Source organism: Anolis carolinensis, chromosome 1 (genome assembly GCF_035594765.1).
Source record: "Anolis carolinensis isolate JA03-04 chromosome 1, rAnoCar3.1.pri, whole genome shotgun sequence".
NCBI classification, from domain to species: Eukaryota; Metazoa; Chordata; class Lepidosauria; order Squamata; family Dactyloidae; genus Anolis; species Anolis carolinensis.
In genome coordinates this window covers 57,618,411-57,645,033 of record NC_085841.1, presented here as the reverse complement: position 1 = coordinate 57,645,033, position 26,623 = coordinate 57,618,411, and the positions used below count along the sequence as shown (strand labels likewise).

Genomic DNA, 26,623 nt, shown 5'->3' with positions numbered 1-26,623 from the left:
ATCCATGTCTGCAACACAAAATCAATGCCTCAATTTTTCAGGAAATATGAACTACCTGAAAAACTATGTGTGTACTTGATTTGCTGCCACAACAAATTCAAGCACTGGCAGAACTTCTGTGGGAGCTGTAAAAGTGGCAGGAACAAACATGCAGATCATTTGTTCCCTACCTCTGGTTTAAATTAGGTTAAAAGATAACTGCAGATCATCCTCTTAGACAAATTAAAGGAGTCCTAGAGCAGTAAAAACCGGAATTCTTACTAGAAGGCAGGTTGACTTAACAAAGATTAACATACTTTGGACATATTATGAGAAGACATTACTAGAAAAGACAATAATCCTTGGTAAAGTAAAAGACAGCAGACGAAGATGAAAATCACATTCCAGGTGGATACATTCAATCAAGGAAACCATGCCCCATAGCCTGCAAGACCTGAGCAGGGCAACTGAGGATAGGGTGATTTGGGAAGCTCTCATTCATGAGGTTGCCATAAGTCAAAGGCCTCCTCCAACAGCTACCCTTTTTGATTACAACTGTATCAGTCCCAACTAGAAAAATATTTGGGGGTCACCATGTTTGGGAAAGCTGAGTTGGACTTACATCCAAACGAGGTCATCCAGCATAAAGCTAAACATTGTTACTCTGTTTTTATCCTTAGAAAAACTATGTTGGGAGAATGGCAAAAATTTCTTCAAAAACGAGGTTGTCTCCATGTCTCAAAGCATCAAACAAATAAAATATGTGTAACTAATGTCTAACTGCACAAAAAAGATAAAATTTATGACTCTTTAAAATTCACATGCTTCAGTCCTCAACACAAGCTCGGATGCTTCTGATACAATTGCAAGTGTTCGGCCCTTAAATTTCATATGTAGGTCATGTCCATGAATTTCATATGCAAGTTGTGAAGAAAAGCTAGTGAATGAAGGAAATAATGCATGAGCAGTACCATGGCTGTGCTGTTTCTGCAGGAAAGAACACACATCATATCTATATTAAAAATACATTTGTTTATCCTTCAAATGTTGCAGCACAGCTAAATGGAATCAAGTCTTCCTCACAGGGATTTTTCCGACAGCCCTTTATGGTTCATTACAATGTAGATTACAGTTTCAATTACAAGTGAAAATTGAAGGTAAACATTTATGGTTTCCATCCAAGCCACATTGTTCATACATGTGGTATATGGCAAAGCAACCAAATATCACAGATTATGTGCAGTGCTGAATAGGAACACTGTAGTCTGAATTCTGAAAAGAGATAGAATGAACACTTGCAATTTTTCTCATTCTTGGAGGAAACAAAGGTCAATAGTCATTTTGTTTTTCACATTTCAACACTTTTTGTTAAAATATCAATAATGTTTCAGGGCAGAAAATAATGCATTTTGTGCAAAAAATACTCCACATTCTCAATATCTTTTATACTAACAACATTCCTGATATGCATGAACCCCCCCCCCCCCCAATCCGGAAAATGTGCAAAGCTCTTGCAATCATGTCTAGATCATGTCTGCATGACCAAAACAAGCACAGTAATGTTTATTATTCATTTATACCAATTTTACCCCCTCTTCTCCCCTGCTAAGGTACCCAAGGCAGATTTTTAAAAAATAAATAAAAGCTTATCTCAACATTTCCCATTACAATTTTATTTATTTTTTTCGTGTCAGGAGCAACCAGAGTTGCTTCTGGAGTGAGAGAATTGGCCGTCTGCAAGGACATTGCCCAGGGGACGCCCAGATGTTTTGATGTTTTTACCATCCTTGTGGGAGGCTTCTCTCGTGTCCCCGCATGGAGCTGGAGCTGATAGAGGGAGCTCATCCACACTCTCCCCAGGTGGGATTCGAACCTGGCAGCTTTCAGGTCAGCAACCCAACCTTCAAGTCACTTAGTCCACTACACCATCTGGGGGCTCCTTTTACAAAAACTTTTAACTTTTTTTTTTTAACTTTTACAAAAGTTAAAAATAAACACCTCTTCTGTTAAAAACATCTTTCATTCTGACAAGCTAAAAACTATGTGAGACATACTGATCATATTAATAGTAGGTCTATGAGAAAAGAAATTGCATATACAGGTAATGCAAAGATCTTAAAAATTACTGCTTTCATATTGACAAGTAGGTTTCTGTTATCCTGATTCCAGACGGAAGCTTGAAGGATGGCTAGGGGAAAAATTGAAAACTAGATTTTATGTTGGATTCAGCTAAATGGTTTATTCACTTTTTCATTTCTACTTAGCAATATCAAGATATTGCTAAAACCTGGACAACAATAAAGTTAAAGGAGGAAAAACTGGCAGTGACTCAGAGAGCAATGGAAAGAAGGATGTCACAGACAGAATGCCACCAAATAAGGTTCAACACAGTTTGTGTTATGGTTGAGCCTCATGGCTCTACTACTGGGAGACGTGGGCGTAAGACTCCTCGAGAGTCAGATACTCTCGAGGAGCGAGAAAGGAAGCGGCTGCGAGATATCTTTGCAGAACCATCTGACGAGGATTCTTTTGAGGGGTTTACTGAGAGAATGGAGGAAGAGATGGTTAGCTCGGAAGAGGATGACATGGAATGGACTCGTGTAAGGGAGGATTTGGGTGCCACTGGCAATGATAGTATGGAAGGCGATTGGGGACCTTCAGGATTAGACCCGTGGACAAGCTGGAGGGATGGGACGGGATCCACAGCTGGGGATGCTGTGGGGCGTAGTCAAAGGTGTTCCAGTTCTGATGAGGAAAGTGATGAGGAAACGCCCGGGCTAAGGAGAACAGCTGATAGCGATGAGGACTTGTAACTGGCATAAAATGGGGTTTGGGAGCAATAGCAAATTGCGTTGGGCAAGGTAATCTGGACGAACGCTTGGGATCTGTGTGGGAAGTTTTCCTGAAGACGGGTGTGATTCGTTTGCTGACTACCTTTGACCTTCCGTCGTCTTCTTGACGGACGCCATCTGCTTGCTCTGGACTTACGGACTGACTGACTACGGCCTCGGATTCTCCTACCTGTGTCTATCGTTGGAACTGGTGAACTACAAACGTCTGCATCTGCCTTACGACCTTCGGAACGGATTGGGACTTCGCTGACTGCTTCTGCCCTCGTCTGCTGTGTTTGTATCGGGAAATTGCCTGCTGTGTGGAGGAGTAACCTCTAAGTTACTCAAACATAGCTCTTGGCAGCAGAGAAGCATCTGCTGCCAATTAGTTGCATTCCTTTGAACTTTTTGTTCACCAGCTTCTGTTTGTTTATTCCCAGGCTGAAGCAAGCTGTTTTGATTTAACCCGGATTAAACTCCGGTTTAATCCGGTTTATCTTTTGAACGTTTTTCTTGTCTCTTTTTACTTTTAAGGCCAGTGTTTGCCTAGCCCTTGTCTTTTACGGGCATTTTTGGTTCTGTAACTCCAATAAACTTTGTTATCTTTTATCTTGTGGCGTTCTGTCTTTGACAGATTGCCCAATGCCCATAAAAAAGTTTTTCTGTAGTAGTTAATTACGTCAAGAAGACGATGGAGGAGTTAAAGGCTCGTTTTGATCAATTACAGGCTGCTTTTTACGCTGCACAAGCAGCACAGCCAGCTAAAGGACATGTTATGACTCCCGAACGCTTTGATGGGTCTAGGAGCAAACTGCCAACTTTTTTGGCACAAATTGAACTTTATTTTTCCCAGCTTAGTGCACAAGCTTTTCCTACGGACACTAGCAAGGTGGCATTTATTTTGAGTTTGTTGACTGGTCCTGCAGGACAATGGGCCACTAATTTGATTTTGGGAAATGACCCAGTCAAGGACAATTTGAGTGATTTCAAAAAACTACTAACTGACACTTTTGGGGATCCCCTCCGTATGGAGAATGCTAGTTGGGCTCTGTATCGGTTGAAACAGGGAAAGGGGACTGTTTTGGATTATTTAAATAAGTTTAATTTGTACCGTCATCAGTTAGACTGGGGGGGAAATGCATTTATGCTTTTGTTTACTGCTGGTTTAAATGATTACCTCCAGGACGAATTGGCACGCTTGGAGCCGGCAGAAAATTGGGATGCCTTAATATCTAAAGTGTTGCGTTTGGACGCCAGGTTCGAGTCCCGTAAACAATCTAGAGCAATGTGTGCGCCACCTATGTTTGAATCTAAGGCACCTGTGGTAAAGGGGGACGAGCCTATGGAACTCGGGGTGTTTAAAAAACTGTCTATAGCAGAAAAGAACCGTAGGAGACAACTGGGGTTGTGTTTGTATTGTGGAAATGCTGGGCATTTCGCCAGAAATTGTAATGTAAAACCTTCCCAGCTTTCGGGAAAAGGCCAGCCCTAGTGCGACGTGAGTCCAACGCATTAGGGCTTTTAAAGCAGTCAACTGAGGGGAAGAAACATGTCTTTGTACCCATTTCGTTATCTGTTGGGGGAAAAGAACTTGTTTCTACTTTGGCACTGCTGGACTCAGGGGCTACGGTCTCATATGTGGATATTGAATTTGCTAGGAAGCATGGCATTCCTGTAGTGCGCAAAGCATGCGACGTATGGGTGGAAGGAGCGGATGGGAGACTATTGGAGACTGGGGTGGTTAACCATGAGACCTCAGAAATAATGTGGGAAGTACAGGGAGTAACGGGAACATTTGTTTGGGATATTACGAGCTTACCCAGATACGATGTGATCCTGGGAATGGATTGGCTAGCTTTAGTAAATCCACAAGTGGACTGGGTGACGCGTAAGATAACTTTTAGGAGGCAGGAATGTTTTACTCTAAACCCTACTCAGCCTGATATGGAGGGAGTGCATGAGTATTCCCTGCTGAGTATGGGGAATTCTCAGACGTATTCTGTAAGAAGGAAGCGGATAAGTTACCGCCGCATAGACCATACGATTGCGCCATTAGACTAGCGGAAGGTGCAAAATTGCCAGCAGGAAGGTTGTACGCCTTGACAGTACCAGAAAGGCAAGCTTTAAGAGAGTTCCTCGATGAGAACTTAGCTAAGGGGTTTATTCGCCCATCTAGCTCTCCAACTGCTGCTCCTGTGTTCTTTGCTGCCAAAAAGACAGGGGACCTCAGGTTGGTTTGTGATTACCGGGTCCTTAACAAACACACCATTCGGGATAGGTACCCGCTACCTTTAATCTCGGAATTACTATCGAGGGTGCAAGGGGCTAAGGTCTTTACCAAGCTTGACCTGCGGGGGGCGTATAACTTGATTAGAATACGGGAAGGTGATGAATGGAAGACGGCATTTAACACGTGTTTCGGATGCCACGAGTTCCGTGTAATGCCTTTCGGACTTTGCAATGCGCCTGCGGTCTTCCAGAGGTTCATAAACGATGTATTTAGAGACTTAATTGACCAATTTGTGGTGATTTATTTGGATGATATCTTAATTTTTTCTAAGGATGAAAGAGAACATCGTCAGCATGTTAAGCAGGTACTACATCGTCTGCGGGCTAATGGGCTCTTCGCTAAGGCTTCTAAATGCGTTTTTCATGTACCTGAAGTTGAGTTCCTAGGTCATGTAGTTTCAGGTAGGGAACTCAAAATGGATCCACATAAAGTTGACGCAGTCAACTCATGGCAAGAGCTCAAGACTAAGAAAGATGTTCAGATGTTCTTAGGATTCGCTAATTACTACCGGGAGTTTATCCCAAACTTTGCCAAACTCACGGTACCTTTAACGCAGCTCCTGCGTAAGAAACAGCCATTTGTGTGGGGGCGGGAAGCTCACGATGCGTTTTTACAATTAAAGTCTAGCTTTCAGGCAGACAACATACTAATACATCCAGATGTGGACAAACCGTTCGTAGTAGAAGCAGACGCTTCTAGCTACGCGTTGGGGGCTGTATTGTCTCAAAGAGATTCATCAGGGACTTTGTGTCCCTGTGGATTTTACTCTCGGCAACTAACACCATTTGAGCAAAACTATACCATATGGGAGAAAGAATTATTGGCGATCAAGGTGGCGTTTGAGGTGTGGCGGCACTGGCTAGAGGGGGCGCGGCACCAAATCGTGGTCAGGTCTGATCACAAGAATTTGGAACATTTGCAAACGGCCAAGAAATTAAACCAACGTCAAATCCGATGGGCTTTGTTTTTCTCCAGGTTTAATTTCAAAGTTCAATTTGTGGAAGGGAAGGCAAACTTGCGGGCCGATGCATTGTCCCGCAAGCCTGAGTTTAAGACTAATGAGCAGGTAGTGTGCCAGACCATTTTGCCCACTGCCTCTTTATGTGTTGTGGAAAATGAGATCGGGTTACATGATCAAATCATAGAGGCTCAGAAAGAAGATGTTTGGACTCAAGAGCAACTCATGCTGTTGTCAGCAGTGAATCGTACAATACTGCCTCACTTGCAAGATCAGAATGGAGTATTGGTACGTAGGGGACAGGTCTATGTACCGGTGGGGGCACTCAGGTTGGAGGTTATTAGAGCCCACCATGACGAACCCATGGCTGGGCATTTTGGCAGATTTAAGACCGTGCAGCTCATCACCAGGAACTACTGGTGGCCAAAGATGCGGCAAGATATTCTTCGCTTTTGTGATAGCTGCTCTGTTTGCCAGCAGAGTAAGACGCCTGTTGGGCGCCCTAGAGGGTTGTTGTCGTCTCTGCCTGTTCCTGAGAGACCATGGCAAATTATTTCCATGGATTTCATTTCTGATTTGCCTAAGTCTGGGGGTTACACATGTATTTGGGTGGTGGTGGATTTATTTTCTAAACTGGCTCATTTTATTCCTTGTTCGACCATTCCGGCGGCCCCTACATTGGCTTTATTGTTTACCAAACACATTTATCGTTTGCACGGAGCTCCTGAGGTGATTATTTCTGATAGGGATCCACAATTTGTGTCACGCTTTTGGAGACACTTCCATGAGTGTTTAGGTACTAAATTGAACGTCTCCTCAGCGTTTTATCCACAAACTGATGGTCAATCGGAAAGGGTTAATGGGTTGTTGGAGCAATATTTACGTTGTTTTTGTTTAGATCAACCCACTGCTTGGGTAAAATGGCTACCGGTGGCTGAGTTCGCCTACAACAACGCTGTGCACACGTCTAGTCAGCATACTCCATTTGAATTGACTTATGGTTTTCATCCGCGGGGAGGTGTGGCGCCGTCAACCAATGTGGTTTCCTCTGACCCGGTGTACCGTTCCTCTGAAATGGCTGCGTTGCATGATGTTGCCCGTCGTTTACTATTGGAAGCCAAGGCAACGCAAAAGACTCAGGCCGACCGTCATAGGCAGGCAGGGGAAGAGTTGGAAGAAGGGGATTTAGTGTGGTTATCTTCTAAGTACATTAAACAGGCTGGGGGAAAGTTTGCGCCACGGTATTTGGGACCCTTTCCTATTGTTAAAAAGATTTCTTCCGTAGCATTTCGTTTGCGTTTACCTTCTACTTTTAAAATCCATCCAGTTTTCCATCGTTCTCTGTTAAAGTTAGATACCTCCGGTCGTCGTGGTGCTGTTGCTGAGGACATCACTGCCGTCTCTCCGCCTTCGGAGGAGGAGGCCTTTGTGAGAGGGGATAGTGTTATGGTTGAGCCTCATGGCTCTACTACTGGGAGACGTGGGCGTAAGACTCCTCGAGAGTCAGATACTCTCGAGGAGCGAGAAAGGAAGCGGCTGCGAGATATCTTTGCAGAACCATCTGACGAGGATTCTTTTGAGGGGTTTACTGAGAGAATGGAGGAAGAGATGGTTAGCTCGGAAGAGGATGACATGGAATGGACTCGTGTAAGGGAGGATTTGGGTGCCACTGGCAATGATAGTATGGAAGGCGATTGGGGACCTTCAGGATTAGACCCGTGGACAAGCTGGAGGGATGGGACGGGATCCACAGCTGGGGATGCTGTGGGGCGTAGTCAAAGGTGTTCCAGTTCTGATGAGGAAAGTGATGAGGAAACGCCCGGGCTAAGGAGAACAGCTGATAGCGATGAGGACTTGTAACTGGCATAAAATGGGGTTTGGGAGCAATAGCAAATTGCGTTGGGCAAGGTAATCTGGACGAACGCTTGGGATCTGTGTGGGAAGTTTTCCTGAAGACGGGTGTGATTCGTTTGCTGACTACCTTTGACCTTCCGTCGTCTTCTTGACGGACGCCATCTGCTTGCTCTGGACTTACGGACTGACTGACTACGGCCTCAGATTCTCCTACCTGTGTCTATCGTTGGAACTGGTGAACTACAAACGTCTGCATCTGCCTTACGACCTTCGGAACGGATTGGGACTTCGCTGACTGCTTCTGCCCTCGTCTGCTGTGTTTGTATCGGGAAATTGCCTGCTGTGTGGAGGAGTAACCTCTAAGTTACTCAAACATAGCTCTTGGCAGCAGAGAAGCATCTGCTGCCAATTAGTTGCATTCCTTTGAACTTTTTGTTCACCAGCTTCTGTTTGTTTATTCCCAGGCTGAAGCAAGCTGTTTTGATTTAACCCAGATTAAACTCCGGTTTAATCCGGTTTATCTTTTGAACGTTTTTCTTGTCTCTTTTTACTTTTAAGGCCAGTGTTTGCCTAGCCCTTGTCTTTTACGGGCATTTTTGGTTCTGTAACTCTAATAAACTTTGTTATCTTTTATCTTGTGGCGTTCTGTCTTTGACAGTTTATTAAAGTTACAGAACCAAAAATGCCCGTAAGAAACAAAGGGTTAGGCAAACACTTGCCTTCGATGTGAAAAGATACAAAAAGACTTTGCTGGAACTAAAAACGGTTCAAAAGATAAACCGGATTAAACAGGAGTTTAATCCGGGTTAAATCAAAAATGCTTACTTCAGCCTGGCACTTTAAACAAACAAAAGTTGATAAACAAAGATTCAATGAAACACAAATAACTGGCAGCAGATTCCTCTCTGCTACTCAAAAGCTACGATTGAGTAACTAAGTTGTTACTCCTCCGTGAAACGAGCGAACTCCGGGTCCAAACACATCAATCAGGGTAGCAGCGGTCAGCAGGGTCCCAATCCGGTCCAAGGTCGAAAGCCAGGTACAGACGTCTTTAGTTCACCAGTTCCACCGATAGCCACAGAAGGGATAGTCCGAGGTCGAAGTCAGTCAGTCAGTCCAGCGTCAATCCAGAGTAGGCAATTAATGTCCGTCAAAAAGACGACGGAGGTCCAAGCTATCAAGATTAAACACAGGTTGCACAACAAAAGCCCACACAGTTCCTCCCGCCGTCTATGCCCAGTGTCCTTGGTAACTTACGTCTTCAGCAAACGAATCACACCCGTCTTCAGGAATTTCCCCAACAAGAGCCCAAGCGTTCGTCCAGATTACCTTGCCCAACGCAATTAGCCATTGATTCTAAACCCCATTTTATGCCAGTTCATAACTCCTCATCACTATCAGCTGCTATCCTAATTCCAGGTGCCTCATCATCATCATCCTCATCAGAGCTAAAACACCTTTGACTACGCCCCACAGCATCCCCAGCTGTGGATCCCGTTCCATCCCTCCAGCCCGTCCATGGGTCCGATCCTGCAACCCGCCAGTCGCCTCCCATGCTATCATTGCCGGTGACACCCAAATCCTCCCTCACACGAGTCCATTCCATGTCATCCTCCTCTGAGCTAACCATCTCTTCCTCAATTCTCTCGGTAAAACCCTCAAAGGAGTCTTCGTCTGTTGGTTCTGCAAATAAGTCTCGGAGCCGTTTCCTTTCGCGCTCCTCAAGAGAGTCTGACTCTCGAGGAGTCTTACGACCTCGTCTCCCAGTATCGGAGCCATAAGGCTCAACCATAACAAAGGATGTGTGGCATGACAATAAGAGATAAAATCAGCAGTAAAGAGCTGTGCCAAGGAACTGGGGGTGATGTGGTCAATGAAATCTATGAGGAAAAAGAAGATGGGCAGAGCATATAGGACAAACATACGACAACTGATGGACATGTCAACTCACGAACTGGATACCAAGAGACCACAAGGCAGATTTCACACTCCATGGGACAAACTATTTGGTTAAGCTATTTGGTTAGATATGGAAAAGAAAATTACAGGATAGTATATTTTGGCAAATGTAGCTTTGCGTGAAGCCCAAAAGAGTGGATCGACAACAAATTGGATAGGAATATCATGATGTTTTTCCCCCTGTAGAAATCACCTTTACAGAAATGAAAAATTCTATGGGATAGTAATTTCATACATTGCTGATTCTGTGTGTCCAAACTAACCTTGTTTCTTAATATAAGCTTGTAAATTTGGCTACCATTTCATTAAATTCACCTGCTGTAGCAAACCTGGAACCTTTCATAGACAAATGCTTGTGTGCATCTACATTGTAGAATTAATGCAGTTTAACACTACTTTAAAAGGCACAATGATATGGAATCCTAGGACTCATCGTTTAGTGAGGTACCAAGAGACCTTGTCAGAAGAGGCAAAAGACCTTGCAGAACTACAACTTCGAGGATTACAGAGCATTGAGCCATACAGTAGAGTCTCACTTATCCAACATTCGCTTATCCAACATTCGCTTATCCAACATTCTGGATTATCCAATGCATTTTTGTAGTCAATGTTTTCAATACATCGTGATATTTTGGTGCTAAATTCGTAAATACAGTAATTACTACTTAGCATTACTGTGTATTGAACTACTTTTCCTGTCAAATTTGTTGTATTACATGATGTTTTGGTGCTTAATTTGTAAAATCAAAACCTAATTTGGTGTTTAATAGGCTTCTCCTTAATCTCTCCTTATTATCCAACATATTCGCTTATCCAACGTTCTGCTGGCCCATTTATTAAGTGAGACTCTCCTGTAGTTCTAAAATGGACAGATCACACAAATGCAGCCCATTTGTGTAAACACCAACAGGACTAAATCCAAGTTCTTACTAAAGGATGTATGGATGATGGAGGAGTATGAGTATGCCTGAGTCTCATTCTGACACTTGCTGGTTGGGATAATCTGGATAAAACGGATACGTCCAGTATTCAATTAAACTTACTTAAGACTGTAGTCCTACAGACAAGTGGCATGTGCATGTCCTTCCATTGTCTGTAAGATCCAGCAATGCCTATGCCTTGCAAAGGAACTAAGCAGACTTAACTTATAGATCTAACCTGTCTTGCTAGCACCTCAATTCATTATGTTTCATTGATATAATTTCATGCATTCAGAAGCTAGTCACCGGGACACAAACAGAAGAACAAAAGCCCAAGGTGACATATGCCTCTAAAGCCTCTAAAGATACAGGACCAGTATCTACAGTTTCTGGATTCTCCAGTGCAACTCTATGGAATTCTGGGCCAGAAGTCTTCATTTCAATAGGATTTGCTATTGACCAAAATTTTACATATCCAGGTGATGTCCAGGAACATATCATCTATGGATACAGGTGTCATACTCTATCTGGACATTCCTCCCCATTTATAAAATCAACAAATTCATCATATTGGGCTTCAACTCCTTTGAGTGTAAGCAGAGATAACAGGTAAGACACATCCAAATGTGAATCAGCCAACAGTGGTTTCATGTGAGAAAATGCAAAAACTACATTCTACTTTGTGCAGCAATCCCAGAGCACACCTTGGGGGAAAAAATAAGCTTATGGCTTGTCATGAAAGAAAAAGGAGCCCCCAGATGGCGTAGTGGACTAAGTGACTTGAAGGTTGGGTTGCTGACCTGAAAGCTGCCAGGTTCAAATCCCACCTGGGGAGAGTGTGGATGAGCTCCCTCTATCAGCTCCAGCTCCATGCGGGGACATGAGAGAAGCCTCCCACAAGGATGGTAAAAACATTAAAAAAAAAACATCCGGGCGTCCCCTGGCCAACGTCCTTGCAGACGGCCAATTCTCTCACTCCAGAAGCAACTCCGGTTGCTCCTGACACGAAAAAAAAATGAAAGAAAAAAAAATATAGAGCTTATGCCTTTATAAAAAGAACTCCTCCGAGTGTACAAAAACAGAGATGCTAGTAAGGGTGGGGGTACAGTTGCTTTTCAGAGAGGTCGTATTGTGAAGAGATTGAAAACATTACTTTTTTTGGAATACAATTCCTAAATTTCTCAACCTACATGGACACTAGTAGCCTGTTGCCAGAAATCAGTTAGATGCATAGGTGCCTTCAATATTTCTACAGGGAAAACCTACAGACAGCAAGCAAAACTCTAAGAAAAGTAGAAAAAGAAAATTTCACTCAAGACAATCAGAAAATGACTGTCTTATCTCTCCCCCGCCATCCCAACATAATTCAACGGGTGTATTGCTTACTTTAAAAATAAACTGAGGCTATATATATATATATATATATATATATATATATATATATATATATGGTGTATATATACATATATATATATACCTATTTAATAGTGCTTTTATGATATTTGTGCAAACAAGAATGAAGAAGATGAAGTCAACAGCATGGTTTTTAAAAACAAAAGCCCAATTTATCAAGCTGTTTGTGATAAGTTTTACCTATACAGTTGGTTATGTTGTTGGCAAATTGAAAGGTCTGTGAAAATATCATCGAATTAAGTATTAAACAAAAGTGTGTAAGTTTGATTTGCTTAAGATTTTTCACATCTGGTAGATCATTACTCAGTGATTTATTTTGAAAAATCCACTTAGGATGAGAGATATTGTGTACAAAAATTTGGAATGCATGGTTTGTGGTATAGGAAAGGAAACAGATGGAGAAATAGGAGATACATCCAAAAGGAGGTAGAAGGTTATCCAATAACCTTAAAGGAATGTGAAAGCAATGAGACAACAGATGGAATTATGTTTACAATAGAATACAGTATAACCTCTGTATCTGCAAAGTATATGTTTTCAGATTTCGAGTGGGCAGATAAAACTGCAGATAATAGTAAACCATATTAAAATTATGAACCTTTGGCTCAATGGGGTCCTCAGTGGTGCAGTGGGTTAAGCCGCTGAGCTGCTGAACTTGCTGACTGAAAGGTCTGTGGTTTGAATCCGAGGAGCGGAGTGAGCTCCCATTGTTAGCTCCAGCTTCTGCCAACGTAGCAGGTTGAAAACATGCAAATGTGTGTAGATGGATAGGCACAGCGCTGGCGGGAAGGTAATGGTGCTCCGTGCAGTCATACCGAACACATGACCTTGAAGGTGTCTATGGACAATGCCAGCTCTTCGACTTAGAAATGGAGATGAGCATCAACGCCCAGAGTCGAACACAACTAGACTGAATGTCAAGAGAAAGCCTTTACCTTTACCCTTGGCTCAATAATACCATAGAGTTGTGCTGGAGGACCTAGAAAATGTCTAAAGATGACCTATTGGCAAATGTGGGTAAATAAAGCTATTGATACTGTTCCAGTGAATACTGGGGTTGCATTGTACTGTTAGTGAATTATTAGTAGCAGGTGCACCACAATGTGCAAGAAGTTGTTACAGTGAGGAACTCTTATTTTTCATCTTTCAGCCAGTCAGATGTACCTTCTCTCAGATACACCAGTCTCAACCAGTTTTCTAGTTCTTTTTCCCTGCTTCCTCCAGTCTTGTTCACTAAGCACCAAGTTGCCTTTAGGTCTCCTCCCCTTTATTTTTCCCCTTAAAATTTTGGTACATTTGCAAACTTGAGGTTTTCTCTGAGCCTCTGGATATAGCCTTCTTTTGTGCAAGTGGTGAGGTTTCTTAGATGGATAACAGTAATTATAACTTGAACATCACAAATAGAGAGGATAGTTCACAAAGCAGAAGCAATGTATTAGGCACCTTTCAGAGTTTAACACAAACCCCTGCTCCCAGGGAACTTCCAGTCTAAAATATTCCACAGACAAAGGGAGGCAAACACAAGAGTTGGGAGAAATGAATGGAAGTAAATGCCATTTCTGCTGTTGTGTGCTTTCAAGTTGTTTCCAACCTATGGTAAACCTATCACAAGGGTTTCTCGGCAAGTTTTGCTCAGAGGAGGTGTGCCATTCATTCCCTTCTTCTGACGTTCAGAGATTGTAACCTGCCCAAGGTCACCCAGTGAGTTTCTTGGCTGAGCAGGAATTTGAACTCTGGCCTCCAGAACTGGAAGTCCAGTACTGAAACCATCATGCCATGCTTAAACCTGCTAAAAATGGGAATAATAACTCCAGAGGTCTTAGATATGGATAGTATGGTATGAGGGGAAGAAAGGTTAATTACAAAGGAATTGGGAGGGGGGGGGTGATTTATACATAGTAAATGTGTAGTTTAATCTATACACATATAAAAGTCAAAATATGTATGCATGTATGTGGTTGGAGTGTACACTTACAGACAGGCTCCCACTTCCACAAATAGTTATACTTCTCATTATGCAGGAGACACTAATGACCCTCCCTAACATTGCAGGTTATAGTGAGCACTGTGAACATATACAAGAGCCCTGCCAATGTCCTCCATAAACACAAGATTACCCACTACCCAAATGAATGCTTCCATAAGGGGACAATTTCATCCTAGATTTTCTGTTTTTCCTCCACTACAGACATCTCAGTGTTTCTTAGTCTCCCAGTTTGTGTGGAATTTGCATGATCCCACCCACTGCCTCTCCCATAACCCTTTCCTACTCTTTTCTATGGTGCACAGCAAACAGAGCAGAATTCATTAGCAACTGAACATCCTGGAAAGATTTGGGGGACAGACTTAACATGATGGAAGTTGTAGTTCACCTTGCATCAAGACAGAGCACTGTGACCCCCACCAACAATGGACCTGGACCACATTTGGCACACAGAACCATGACCAACGAAAAATACTCGAGAGGTTTGGGGGCAATTGACCTTGATTTATAGGAGTTGTAGCTCACATCCAGAGAGCACTGTGAACCAAAGAACAAGGGATCTGGACCAAACTTGGCACGTTTACCTGATATGCCCAAATTTGAATACTAGTGGGTTTTGGGGGGAATTACTCTTGACATTTGGGAGTTGTAGGTATCGGGATTTAAAGTTCACCTGCAATCAAAGAGCACTCAGAGCCCCACCAAAGATGGATCTGGACCTAATTTGGCACATAGAACCCTCATGACCAACAAAAAATACTGGAGGGCTTTGGGGGACCTTGATTTGGGAGGTTATAGTTATAGTTCATCCTGCAGCCAGAGAGTGCACTGAACCCCACCAATGATGCATCTAAAGCAAACTTACCCAACATGACAAACTTTAGCTACTGATGGAGTTTCAGGGGGTTAACCCGGCATGATGTGAGTTGTAGTTCACCCACAACCTTAGGCATTTTGTAAAATAAAAAATGATTTTTTTAAATAACCCAGGCAACGCTGGGTACCCAAGCTAGTATATAATAAGAGCTGGTGGTAAAGACAGAGGTGATGAGGAAAAGAATGGAATGAGACTAGGTTCAATAAATAAAATAGATTTCTTCTTTATGTGTGTGTGTGTGTGTGTGTGTGTGTATTCTAGCCACCCCACAACAACACTGTGCTTTTTATAAGTGCTGAATCACAATTTCCTCAGTTAATCCCTCACATTGTTTAAAGATGATAGAAACTGTAATCTTTGGATGGAGTCTGATTGATAAAGTTTGCTTGTTATGAGCTAAATGAAGGGCTAATGCAATCCTGGCAAACTACAAATCTTGTGCAATAATTAGGATACTCTTGTAATTGAAAGGTTTGCCACATTGAGAGTGAAGAGTATAGGGGATGCCAAGGAAGTAGAAAACAGGTGTGAAGCACTGGTATAAAATATAATGATGTTTTGACAAAAGCATGAATATGGAGATGAGTTCTGCTAATCTTTGCTGCCAATAGAACACTGTCAGTTCCGCCTCTTTTAAAGAACAAATGAAGACAGCAGGATTAACAACGGGGCAAAACACAATAATTTGCTCCGCTGGTTCTGCTCAAACCTCTCCTGCTGGTGATACAGTAATTGCTTCACGGAACTAATATACTTTCCCACCACCTTCTGCAGCAAAGTGATAAGTGTGAGGCCAGCACAAGAGGATGGAGGAAGGAGCACACCTGCCCAGGAGAAGATGGCAGGCAGAATGACAGGAAGCCCAGGGTGATACAGGGCACATAAAGACAGGAGTGTAAATACAAGATCCCAAAGAGAAAGGCATAAACATAGAAAGGCAGTTGGAACTCAAAAGGATCAATTGTGCAAACAATGGGTTGGGTTGCTGTGAGTTTTCCAGGCTGTACAGCCATGTTCCAGAAGCATTCTCTCCTGATTTTTCGCCCACATCTATGGCAGGCATCCTCAGAGGTATTGAGGTATGTTGGAAACTAGGCAAGTGAGGTTTTTTATATCTTTGAAATGTTCAGGGTGGGAGAAAAACCTCTTGTCTGTTTGAGACAGGTGTTAATGTTTCAACTGGCCACCCTGATTAGCACTAAATAGCCTTTCAGCTTCAAGGTCTGGCTGCTTACTGCCTGGGGGACTCCTTTGTTGAGAGCTGTTAGCTGGCCCTGATTGATTCATGTTTGAAATTCCTCTGTTTTCTGAGTGGTGTTCTTTATTTATTGTCCTGATTTTAGGGTTTTTAAAATACTGGTAGCCAGATTTTGTTTATTTTCGTGATTTCCTCCTTTCTGTTGAAATTGTCCACATGCTTGTGGATTTCAATGGCTTCTCTGTAGCCTGACACAGTGGTGGTTAGACAGGTCCAGCATTTCTGTGTTCTCAAATGCTGTGTCCAGGTTGGTTCATCAAGTGCTCTACTATGGCTGACTTCTCTGGCTGCAGTGCGCATCCAGACCTTGAAGCTGAAAGGCTATTAATTGCTAATCAAGGTGGACAATATAAACATTCACACCTGCCTCAAACAGACTAGAGTTCTTTCTCCCACCATGGACATTCCACAGATATATCAACCCCACTTAACTAGTTTCCAATATACCTCATCATCTCTGAGAATTTTTTTTCCATGTCAGGAGTGATTTGAAAAACTGCAAGTCGCTTTTGGTGTGAGAGAATTGGCCATCTGCAAGGATGTTGCCCAGGGGACACCCGGATGTTTGATGTTTTTACCATCCTTGTGGCAGGTTTCTCTCATGTCCCTGCATGGAGCTGAAGCTGACAGAGGAAGCTCATCCATACTCTCCCTGGGTTGGATTTGAACCGGCAACCTTCAGGTCAGCAACCCAACCTTCAAGTCAGCAGTCCTGCCAGCACAAGGATACCTCTGAGGATGCCTGCCACAGATGCAGGTGAAACGTCATCTATGGAACATAGCCAGACAGCCTGGAAAACTCACAGCAACCTGGTGGGATCAAGATTTGATATTTCAGGATTAATTTTTATCAAGCCTTGGATGGATGAATCCTGATACAGAATGACTGGATATGGAGGACCACCTGTATTCAAGAGCCTGGTGTTGTCCCCAAACCAGGGCAACTCCTACTTAAAAGGATTTGATTGGGAAACCCAGGGCACATCTCGATCTGTAGAATTAAATGCAGCTTGACACCACTTGGCTGGGTGCTATGGGATCCTGGGAGCTGCGGCTTTGAAAAGCCTTGAGCCTTCAGGTGGCATCAAACTGCATTAATTCTACAACGAAGAGCGAAGCGCCAAGCGCGCCTAGACGTCAGACTCTCCCCACCCGACAATTCAACAGTGTAGAACAGTCCTACAAATGAATGCCGGTGCAGGAGCCTCTCCCCATCATTTCTCAGAGACTCACACACCTGGCCTCTGCACATGCACAGAGGCACTCTTCCCCCCCTCTCTTTTGGGTATTCCTTTCCCTTTCGTTACCGAAAAGGCTGTTGCTGAAGCCGTCCCAGACGCACCCGGCGGCGTCCCAGACCCAGCGGTGCCGGAGGCAGGAGCCGAAGGTGAAGCTGACCCCGAAGAGGGAGACCAGCAGGTCGCTGAGGCTGATGTTGACCAGGAAGAGGTGCGTCGGCGTCCGGAGCCGCTTGAACTTGGCGTAGAGCACCAGCACCAGCAGGTTGTTGCACAAGCCCAGCAGGCCGATGGCGGCCACCAGCAGGGCCAGCAGCTCGTAGGTCCCGGCGCTGAAGGGCGAGAGCCCCGCTCCCCTCTCCTCCTCCTCCGACGCCTCCCGCTGCTGCTGCTGCTGCCCCGGGCCCGGCTCCAGGTCGCTGCCGGCGCCGCTCCGGGTCCCGTTGGCGGAGAACATCCCGTCGGCCAAGGACGCGCTTCACATGCCGACTGCCGAGGCGCCTGGGCTGCGTGCAGCCAACCCTGCCTGCCCGGGAGTAAGACCGACTGCGCTTCGGGAGGCGAAGGCGAGCAGGGGAGGGGCCAAGCCGAGGGGACGCCTCTCGCCCCAGCCTTCGAGGCCGGAGCGCTCTGGGTGGGCGGCAATGGCGGGAGTTGAGCTCAGCCACAAGCAAGTCACCTGGAACAACAGTGGGTCCAGCTCCGGGCACCAGCATCCAAGAAGGACGTGGACACGCTGCTAGATTACAGGCATAGGCAAAGTTCGGCCCGCCAGGTGTTTTGGACTTCAACTCTCACAATTCCTAACAGCCGGTAGCCTGTTAGGATTTGTGAGAGCTGAAGTCCAAAACACCTGGTGGCCGAACTTTGCCCATGCCTGTAATTGCCCATGCTTTGACTGTGTTTTCCTGCATAGCCGGGGTTGGAGCCAAGGGGACTCAGAGCAGATCACAGTGCATATACACACCACACATTCAATGTGGTTTGAAAACAGGACAGAACAGAATAAGACAGACAGAAGGAGGTATGTAGTCTTGAAGTCCAGTTTTTTGGTGCCTTCGAGGTTGAGTTTGCGCTCAAGTTCAGTCACAGGTGGTGCTGTTGCTTCATTCTCTATGGCGAAGAGCCATCCGGACTTCCTCCTTCCACCTTCCTCTTGGTCAACGCATTTCTGGTCTTGTTCTTTATGGTGTTGTAAAATACCTCCCTTGCAATTTGCAGTACATAATTTCTCTAGTTATGGCTTATAAACTGTTTTCGAACTGCTCAGGTAGCTGGGCTTGAGGTCGAGCGCTCACCCTGACCGAGATTTGAACTGGTCACTTTTCAATTGGTAGATCTTATTACCGCTGGTGATTTCCAGCTGGGCTACAGCCCAGCCACAATACAACAATACAATGCCTTACAAGCATACAATTTGTAGAACATCTACAAAAAAAAAAAAGAGAATGAAAACAAAGACAGTTACATCAATTATTAAAACCACATAATCCAAAATTGTAGTCCAGGGCTATTCCAAATTGTCATTGCACTTCTTTGTCCATTTATTGCACTGCAGTTATTCTCCAAAAGCTTGGTCCCATAACCATGTTTTAACATTCTTTCTGAAGGCTAGAAGGGAAGGAGCTGATGGAATATCAATGGGGAGGGTGTTCCATAGCTGAGGGGCCACCACTGCTTTATTTCTAACCTGCCTTTCATAGAATCATAGAGTTGAAAGAGACCTCGTGGCCATCCAGTCCAAACTCCTGCCAAGAAGCAGGAAAACTGCATTCAAAGCCATCCAGCCTCTGTTTAAAAGTCTCAAAAGAAGGAGCCTCTATCACACTCCAGGCAGAGAGTTACACTGCTGAACAGCTATCTCTCATAGTATTCTTCCTAATGTTCAGGTGGAATCTCCTTTCCTGTAGTTTGAAGCCATTGTTCCGCATTCTGGTCTCCTGGGCAGTAGAAAACAAGCTTGCTCCCCCCCTCCCTATGACTTCCCCTCACATATTTGTACATGACTATCATGTCTCCTCTCAGCCTTCTCTTCTGCAGGCTAAACATACCCAGTTCTTTAAGCCACTCCTCATAGGGCTTGTTCTCCAGACCCTTGATCATTTTAGTCGCCCTCCTCTGAACACGTTCCAGCTTGTCAACATCTCCCTTCAACTGTGGTGCCCAGAATTGGACACAGTATTCCAGGTGTGGTCTGACCAAGGCTGAATAGAGGTATCATGACTTCCCTGGATCTAGACACTATACTCCTATTTATGCAGGCCAAAATCCCATTGGCTTTTTTTAGCCATCACATCACATTGTAGGCTCATGTTTAACTTGTTGTCCTTGAGAACTCCAAGATCTTTTCCACACATACTGCTGTTGAGCCAGGCGTCCCCCATTCTGTATCTTTGCATTTCATTTTTTCTGCCGAAGTGAAGTATCTTGCATTTGTCCCTGTTGAACTTCATTTTGTTAGTTTTGACCCATCCCTCTAATCTATTAAGATAGTTTTGAATTCTGCTCCTGTCTTCTAGAGTGTTGGCTATCCCTCCCAATTTGGTGTCATCTGCAAACTTGATGATCGTGCCTTCTAACCCTTCATCTAAGTCAATAAAGATGTTGAACAGAACCGGGCCCAGGACGGAACCCTGCGGCACTCCACTCGTCACTTCTTTCCAAGATGAAGACGACACATTGGTGAGTACCCTTTGGGTTCATTCGCTTAGCCAATTACAGATCCACCTAACCGTAGTTTTGCCTAGCCCACATTTGACTTCCTTGTTCGCCTGAAGGTCGTGGGGGACCTTGCCGAAGGCCTTACTGAAATCCAGGTACACTACATCCACGGCATTCCCTGCATCGACCCAGCTTGTAACTCTATCGAAAAAAGAGATCAGATTCGTTTGGCATTACTTGTTTTTGATAAATCCATGTGGACTATTAGCAATGACTGCATTCGTTTCTGTGTTTGCAGACCACTTCCTTAATGATCTTTTCCAGAATCTTGCCTGGTATCAATGTGAGCTGAATGGACGGTAAACATTTGGGTCGTCCTTTTTCCCTTCTTGAAGATAGGGACCACATTTGCCCTCCTCCAATCTGCTGGGACCTCTCCCGTTCTCCAAGAACTCTCAAAGATGATTGCCAGTGGTTCTGAAATGACTTCCTCTAGTTCCTTCAATACTCTTGGATATAGTTGATCTGTCCCTGAGGACTTGAATTTGTTTTAGGGTGGTCAGGTATTCCTGGATGACTTCCTTCCCTATTTGGAGTTGGATTTCCCCCAATCCTTCATCCACTCCATGTTGCTGAGGATGAGGATGATATAAGGACTCAAGGCACCTAACAGCAACTTGCGTGTCAATATGGAAATAAGCAATTTTTAAAAATCCACTTTTCCATGAAGCATAAACTCAATGAAATATATTTAAAATAATAATTAAGACTGTACAATCCCACCCCCCACAACCCACAAACAACAACCACAGCAGCCTGCCCCTCAGTCTTCACTAAATGCCTGGTGACAGAGGTACATTTTCATCTGCCTGGGAAAGGCAAGCAGGGACTGGGTCATCCTGGTCTCTCTTGGGAGGGAGTTCCAGGAACTGGGAGAAGCCACCAAAAGCCATTTCCCTTGATCCCACCCCCCATGAGTCTGAGAGGGTGATGGGACAGAGAAGCCACTCATAGGTATCTTGGAGGACCATTTGTTGCACATGGGGTTATGGTAGTGTCAGAGAAGAGTTCTACATGGTGATCAAGGTTACTACAAGGTATCCCAGGTAGTATTCCTTGTTTTGGTGTTTGTAGTGGGAACACCTTCTTCAGGTAATTGGTTCTTCTCTGTTAATTTAGATGTAACTTAGTATTCCAGTAGGAGTTAAGTCTCTGGCACTACATTTACATGTATAAAAAGAACAATAACATACATAAAATAGATATGCCACAGCACCCCTATTATTGCACTATATTAACATTAAATCAATACATAACTAATACAAAATGATCAAAGTAATGTTCATATGACTTACATTTCAGAAGGCAATCACTGGCTCTGCTACAGAATATTCTATTGCAAGCAATTGCTCATAATCCTAGTAGACTTTAAATACATGTTACAAGTAACAAGTGAAATGAAGTTTGTCATTAAGACCCCGAGGAAACAGAGTTTGAAATTTAAAAATCCAGAAAGCTTCACTTTGGAGAAGTAGTTTCTTCATATCTGAATGAGGTTTGGTATGTAATTTTTCCAAACATGAGGAGATTGATGTCTCCCATTTGCAATTTATATGGATACTGGCATTTATTCACAATAGAGACAAGTTGTACCTTTATATGGTGTATATAAGTAATAAACCTGTCATATGATAACATATTTGATGTTTCAAAAATAACAATAACATAATATTTTGTGTATCTCAGTTATAGATATCTGTGTTCCAAAAATACAGAGAAGCCTCTTGCCGGAAGATCTCTGAGTTTTCACAGGCTCTTACAAAGAGGAGACAGGAGTGAACATCATGTGGACACCTCTGCACTTCTGATGAAAATAGCAGAGTCTATGCAGCTCTGTGTTGCAGCAGTCTTAGAGTTGCCCCCACCCTGTCAGGTCATTTGGGAATGGTGACTCCTTAGCCTTTTTGGTCAACTTCCTTTTGATTTGGTGAAGGCAGAGTTGACTTTCTTGGAAGGTGCATCTACATGATAAAATTCATGTGATTTGATGTCACTTTAATCCTCATGTAGAATCATGGCATTGGTAGTTTTAGCCTTTAGCCTTTTCTGCCCATGAGTGCTAGTGCCTCTCCAAACTACAGCTCCCAAGATTTCATAGCATGGAACCATGGCAGTTCAAGTGATGTCAAATTGCATTCACTCCACAGTGTACGTTAGGCATCCGCAAACTGCAGTCCTCCAGCTGTTTGGACCTCCAACTCCCAGAAGCCCTTGCCAGTTTGTTCAATGGTCAGGAATTCTGGGAATTGGAGGACCAAACAGCTAGAGGGCTGCAGTTTGAGGATGCCTGGTGTAGATGTATCATTGAAGACCACTGAGTTTCAAGGGTTTCTAGAAGCAATGTTTTCAAGGCTTTAGCCTACATGCAGAGAGTCAGTGGGGTGTTATGGTTTGACTGTGAGTCAGGAGTCTAGGTTTGAATCCTTGCTCAGCCATGGAAACCCATCCTTGCTTGCCATGGAAACCTTTAGATAAGTTATACTCTCTGAGAGGGAGGCAAAGACAGACCCCCACTGAACAAATATTGTCCTTGGTAGATTAATAGGTCTCCGGAAGTCATAAATGAATTGAAGGTAAACAGTAATCAGCCTAAATATCTCAAAAGCACCAGATCTCATTTGTCATGGAATATAACCTGGATCATCCCTGTTTGTTACTTGAATGGGAGACTGCCAAAGAATAAATGGTGCTCTAGCCTATCCTTCAGAGGGAGGAACTGGCAAAGCCACCTTCAAGCTTTCTTTACTTGAAGAAAAGCATGAGGTTGCCATAGGATGAAAGGTGACTTGAAGGACTGTGTGTGCATATATGCACATAGGGGCTGCAGGGAATAAAATGCATATTGCCTTAGGGGAAGTTTGCTTTTGCAACATGTGAACCATACTAAAATAAGGAGCCATCCATCATCAGTTGATCTTCATGTGTACATTTGATTATCCACATTATTGACTTTTGCAGATTTCATTAAATGGGTGGAGATTCCACCTTCTCTGTTAGTCCAGACATTTAAAAAAAACAAAACAATCCAAAGTGCTAAACTTGTTTTGAGCTGTAGTTTAGCACCTTTGATAGCCTCTTTGGACCTTACATTAAACCCTGATCTGACACAAAGTGAACTTATTTGAGGATAGGATTCAGCACCTTGGATAGCTCTTTCAGAGCTCCCATCAAACTCTGGCATCACCAGCTGTGGATGGGAGCAATGAAAGTGCTCTGCAGCATGGCCTAAATGTTTAAAAGTTTCCTATTCCTACACCAGAGCCAGTGTGATGTACTGGTTTTTGCTTTGGACTCTAATACTGAAGAACAGGGTTTGAATTGCCACTTGGCCAGAAAAACTCACTGGGTGACCCTAGGCAAGTCACAATTTCTCTGCTTTAGAACTTTCCTGGTATTGATACCTAGCAGAGGAGTCCGTAGCTGCTCAAGTTCTCTGTACCTCACATTTTGAAGATGGGCAAAGCATTTGCTTGCCCCAAGTCTTCTGGGATTTAATCTGTTCCCCGGGAAGACTGAAAGATAATAAATTAGCAGCCCTGACCATGGTTTTTGCAGATCTCATTCACAGGGCTATTACAAATGAAAGTTGTATTCAGGACAAGAGGCCTTCATCAGTACTGAATAAGGAGAAACAAAACCGTTCCCAGTTGGCAAGGAGATACAACAAGGCTGCACTTTATTACACTGCCTATTTAACTTGTACACTGAACAAAATATACATATAGCTGGATTAGATTTAGAAGAAGGAGGCATAAAATTGGTGGAACATTAATAATTTAAATGGTGCAGATGACACCCTATTACTAGCAGAAAATAGCAAAGACTTGGAATGATAATTGAAAAAAACCAGGGAAGAAAATGTGCAAAGGCAAGTTTACAGGCGAACATTAAACAAAAAGAATTATTGCAGATGATTTACATACATTTAAAGTTAACTGTAAGGACTTTAAAATGACCATACTTTGACTCTGTCATAAATCAGAATGGAAATTGCAGTAAAACAAATCAAGATGACTAAAAATGGAAGTGCAGCTGTGAAAGAACTAGACAAAATTTTCAAATTTATCATTGAACACCAAAGCCAGAATTGTCTATGCCAATTTCTATGTATAGTATTGAAAGCTGTACAGTAAGGAAAACTGATAGGAAGAGAATCTATTCAATTTAAATGCATTGCTGGTGGAGAGCTCTGTAAATACCCTAAATTCCCCGAAAGACAAATAAACAGATCTGAAAACAGTACAAGCCTAAACGCTCCCTAGAAGCAAGATGACTAAGCTTAGACAGTCATATTTTGGTTATATCATCAGAAGACATGATTCATTAAAAAGGCAACAACACTTAGGAAGTGGAAGGAAGATTTCCTCAAACTAGGAAACCATGGTACTAAGAATGAAAGATCTGGGTAGGGCTGTGAGTGACAGGAAGACTTGGTGATCTGTCAATCATAGGGTTACCATAATTTGGATGAGTTAACAACAACAACAACAACAACAACAACAACAACAACAACAACAACAACGTAAGTAAAGAATATGTATCTTTACTTTAAAAATGTTTTAAGATTCATCTTACAGGATTTTTTAAAAAAAGTATTCAATTAGCATAACAAAACTGGAAGTGCAATGCCACTCCGTGACAAGTCCTACTAAATCAAGTTATACAGAGACAAGTGTGAATAGCAAGTTGGCAATTGTGGTGGGTCTGAGGAATGGTTTTGTGCATATGGGACTCTGCAGGCTGCATGGACATCCAAAAAGGAAAAAATGTAGCGGAAGATCTGGTTTCAAAAAGCAGATACTTCTTCATTACAGGGTTAAACAGTGCACAAAGACCTGTAATCTGTTTAATAAGGGAACGACTATTCCTGGAGTCTTGTAAGAAATGCAATTTGTCCTCTTTTTATTTTTCAGAGAAAGGAATGGTTTGGGGAGCACAGGTCAAGTCCTGCCAAAAAAGCCTTAAGGTCCACATTCGGTGCCAGTGCTGTACTGCTCATATCATTATATAGCATTACACTGACAAAATATCTGTTTCCTGGGAAGCTATTCTACTCCCCAATTAGCAAAATAAGCAAATGCTCTTCATTCTCAGCAGGCAGCTGGATTAGTTCACAAGACTGTTATTTTAATGAACTTTGAGTTCATTTGTCACAGAAATCCCGAACAGAGGATTCTAGGCCTTGACAATTTCAGGTGGGCAACAAGCACACAAGCAAAACCTCTAATTCAGAAACTGTAAAGTAGTCTCCAAACATTTGTTAGGATGGATCAGCTGTGATGCTTGTAAAATATTCTGAACCTCGCACTTGTTCAATGACTAGTTCAAATCAGAGGTGCATGCTGCTTAATTTCTCATGGGGCAGAGCTCATGATTTAGAATACCAATGCTAGCTTTTAATCAAATTTTCCCTTAGTACATTAGCCACAAATCTCTTTTTAAAAAAAAGGGGGGGGGGGAAAGATTGTAGTGTTGAGATCTAGCTTCTAAAACACGTTCACAGTTACACAGAAAATTTTATTTCATGCTTCCTCCACCTAATTCTTCAAGACCACAACATATGATTGTAAAGCTGTTCAGCAGTGGAACTCTCTGCCTCAGACTGTGGTGAAGGCTCTTTCTCTGGAGGCTTTTAGACAGAGGCTGGATGGCCATCTGTCAGGGATACTTTGAATATGCTTTTCCTGGCAAGGGGTTGGGCTAAATGGCCCATGTGGTTTCTTCCAACTCTGATTCTATATACGCAAACTTAGCCTTTTGGGCCCATTGTATACAAGAGTGTAATAAAATCATATCCCTTATGAAAATGACAAAATCAAGGTTTGCCTTTTGAATTTTAAAAATTATTTTCAAGCCGTGAATGATTGAATGTGTGAATATAGAGGATAGTGGCGGGCTGTGGTGCAGGCTGGAAAGCAAGCCAGCGCAACAAATCACTCTGACCAAGAGGTCATGAGTTCGAGGCCAGCCCGTGCATGCATCTTGTCTCTGTATCTGTTATATGTTATGGCATTTAATGTTTGCCTTTATGTGTGCAATGTGATCCGCCCTGAGTCCCCTTCGGGGTGAGAAGGGCAGAATATAAATGCTGTAAATAAATAAATAAATAAATAAATAAATAAATAAATAAATAAATAATGGATATGTGATTTAATCAACAATTATTTGTAATTAACCAGTACTAATAATGTTATTAGGTCCGGTTGAACCTTCTGCTCTTTACGTCTTTTGAATCTATGTGGTTATGCATGTAGGCAAACTCTGAAAAATTACTGTTTGAATAGGATTCACTATTTTACTTGTTACATAGCAATGTCTGAGTATTTGCTCCCTTATTCCCA

At 43.1% G+C, this 26,623-nt stretch overlaps 1 protein-coding gene and 1 long non-coding RNA gene across 2 annotated transcripts in view; one reads left to right on the top strand and one right to left on the bottom strand.

The window, feature by feature from the left end:
* opn3 (opsin 3) overlaps nucleotides 1–18,142 on the bottom strand; it is a 52,627-nt gene extending 34,485 nt beyond the window's left edge. Inside the window, exon 1 of the mRNA XM_008123887.3 lies at nucleotides 17,631–18,142. Within this exon, the coding sequence (XP_008122094.1) occupies nucleotides 17,631–18,018 (388 nt within the window). The 5' untranslated portion in view covers nucleotides 18,019–18,142. The remainder of the gene's footprint in view (nucleotides 1–17,630) is intronic.
* Nucleotides 18,119–26,420, top strand: LOC134297459 (uncharacterized). Its single transcript, XR_010004213.1, has 2 exons — nucleotides 18,119–18,251; nucleotides 20,081–26,420. It is a non-coding gene; the product is annotated as an uncharacterized LOC134297459 (long non-coding RNA).
* The last annotated feature ends 203 nt before the right edge of the window (nucleotides 26,421–26,623 follow it).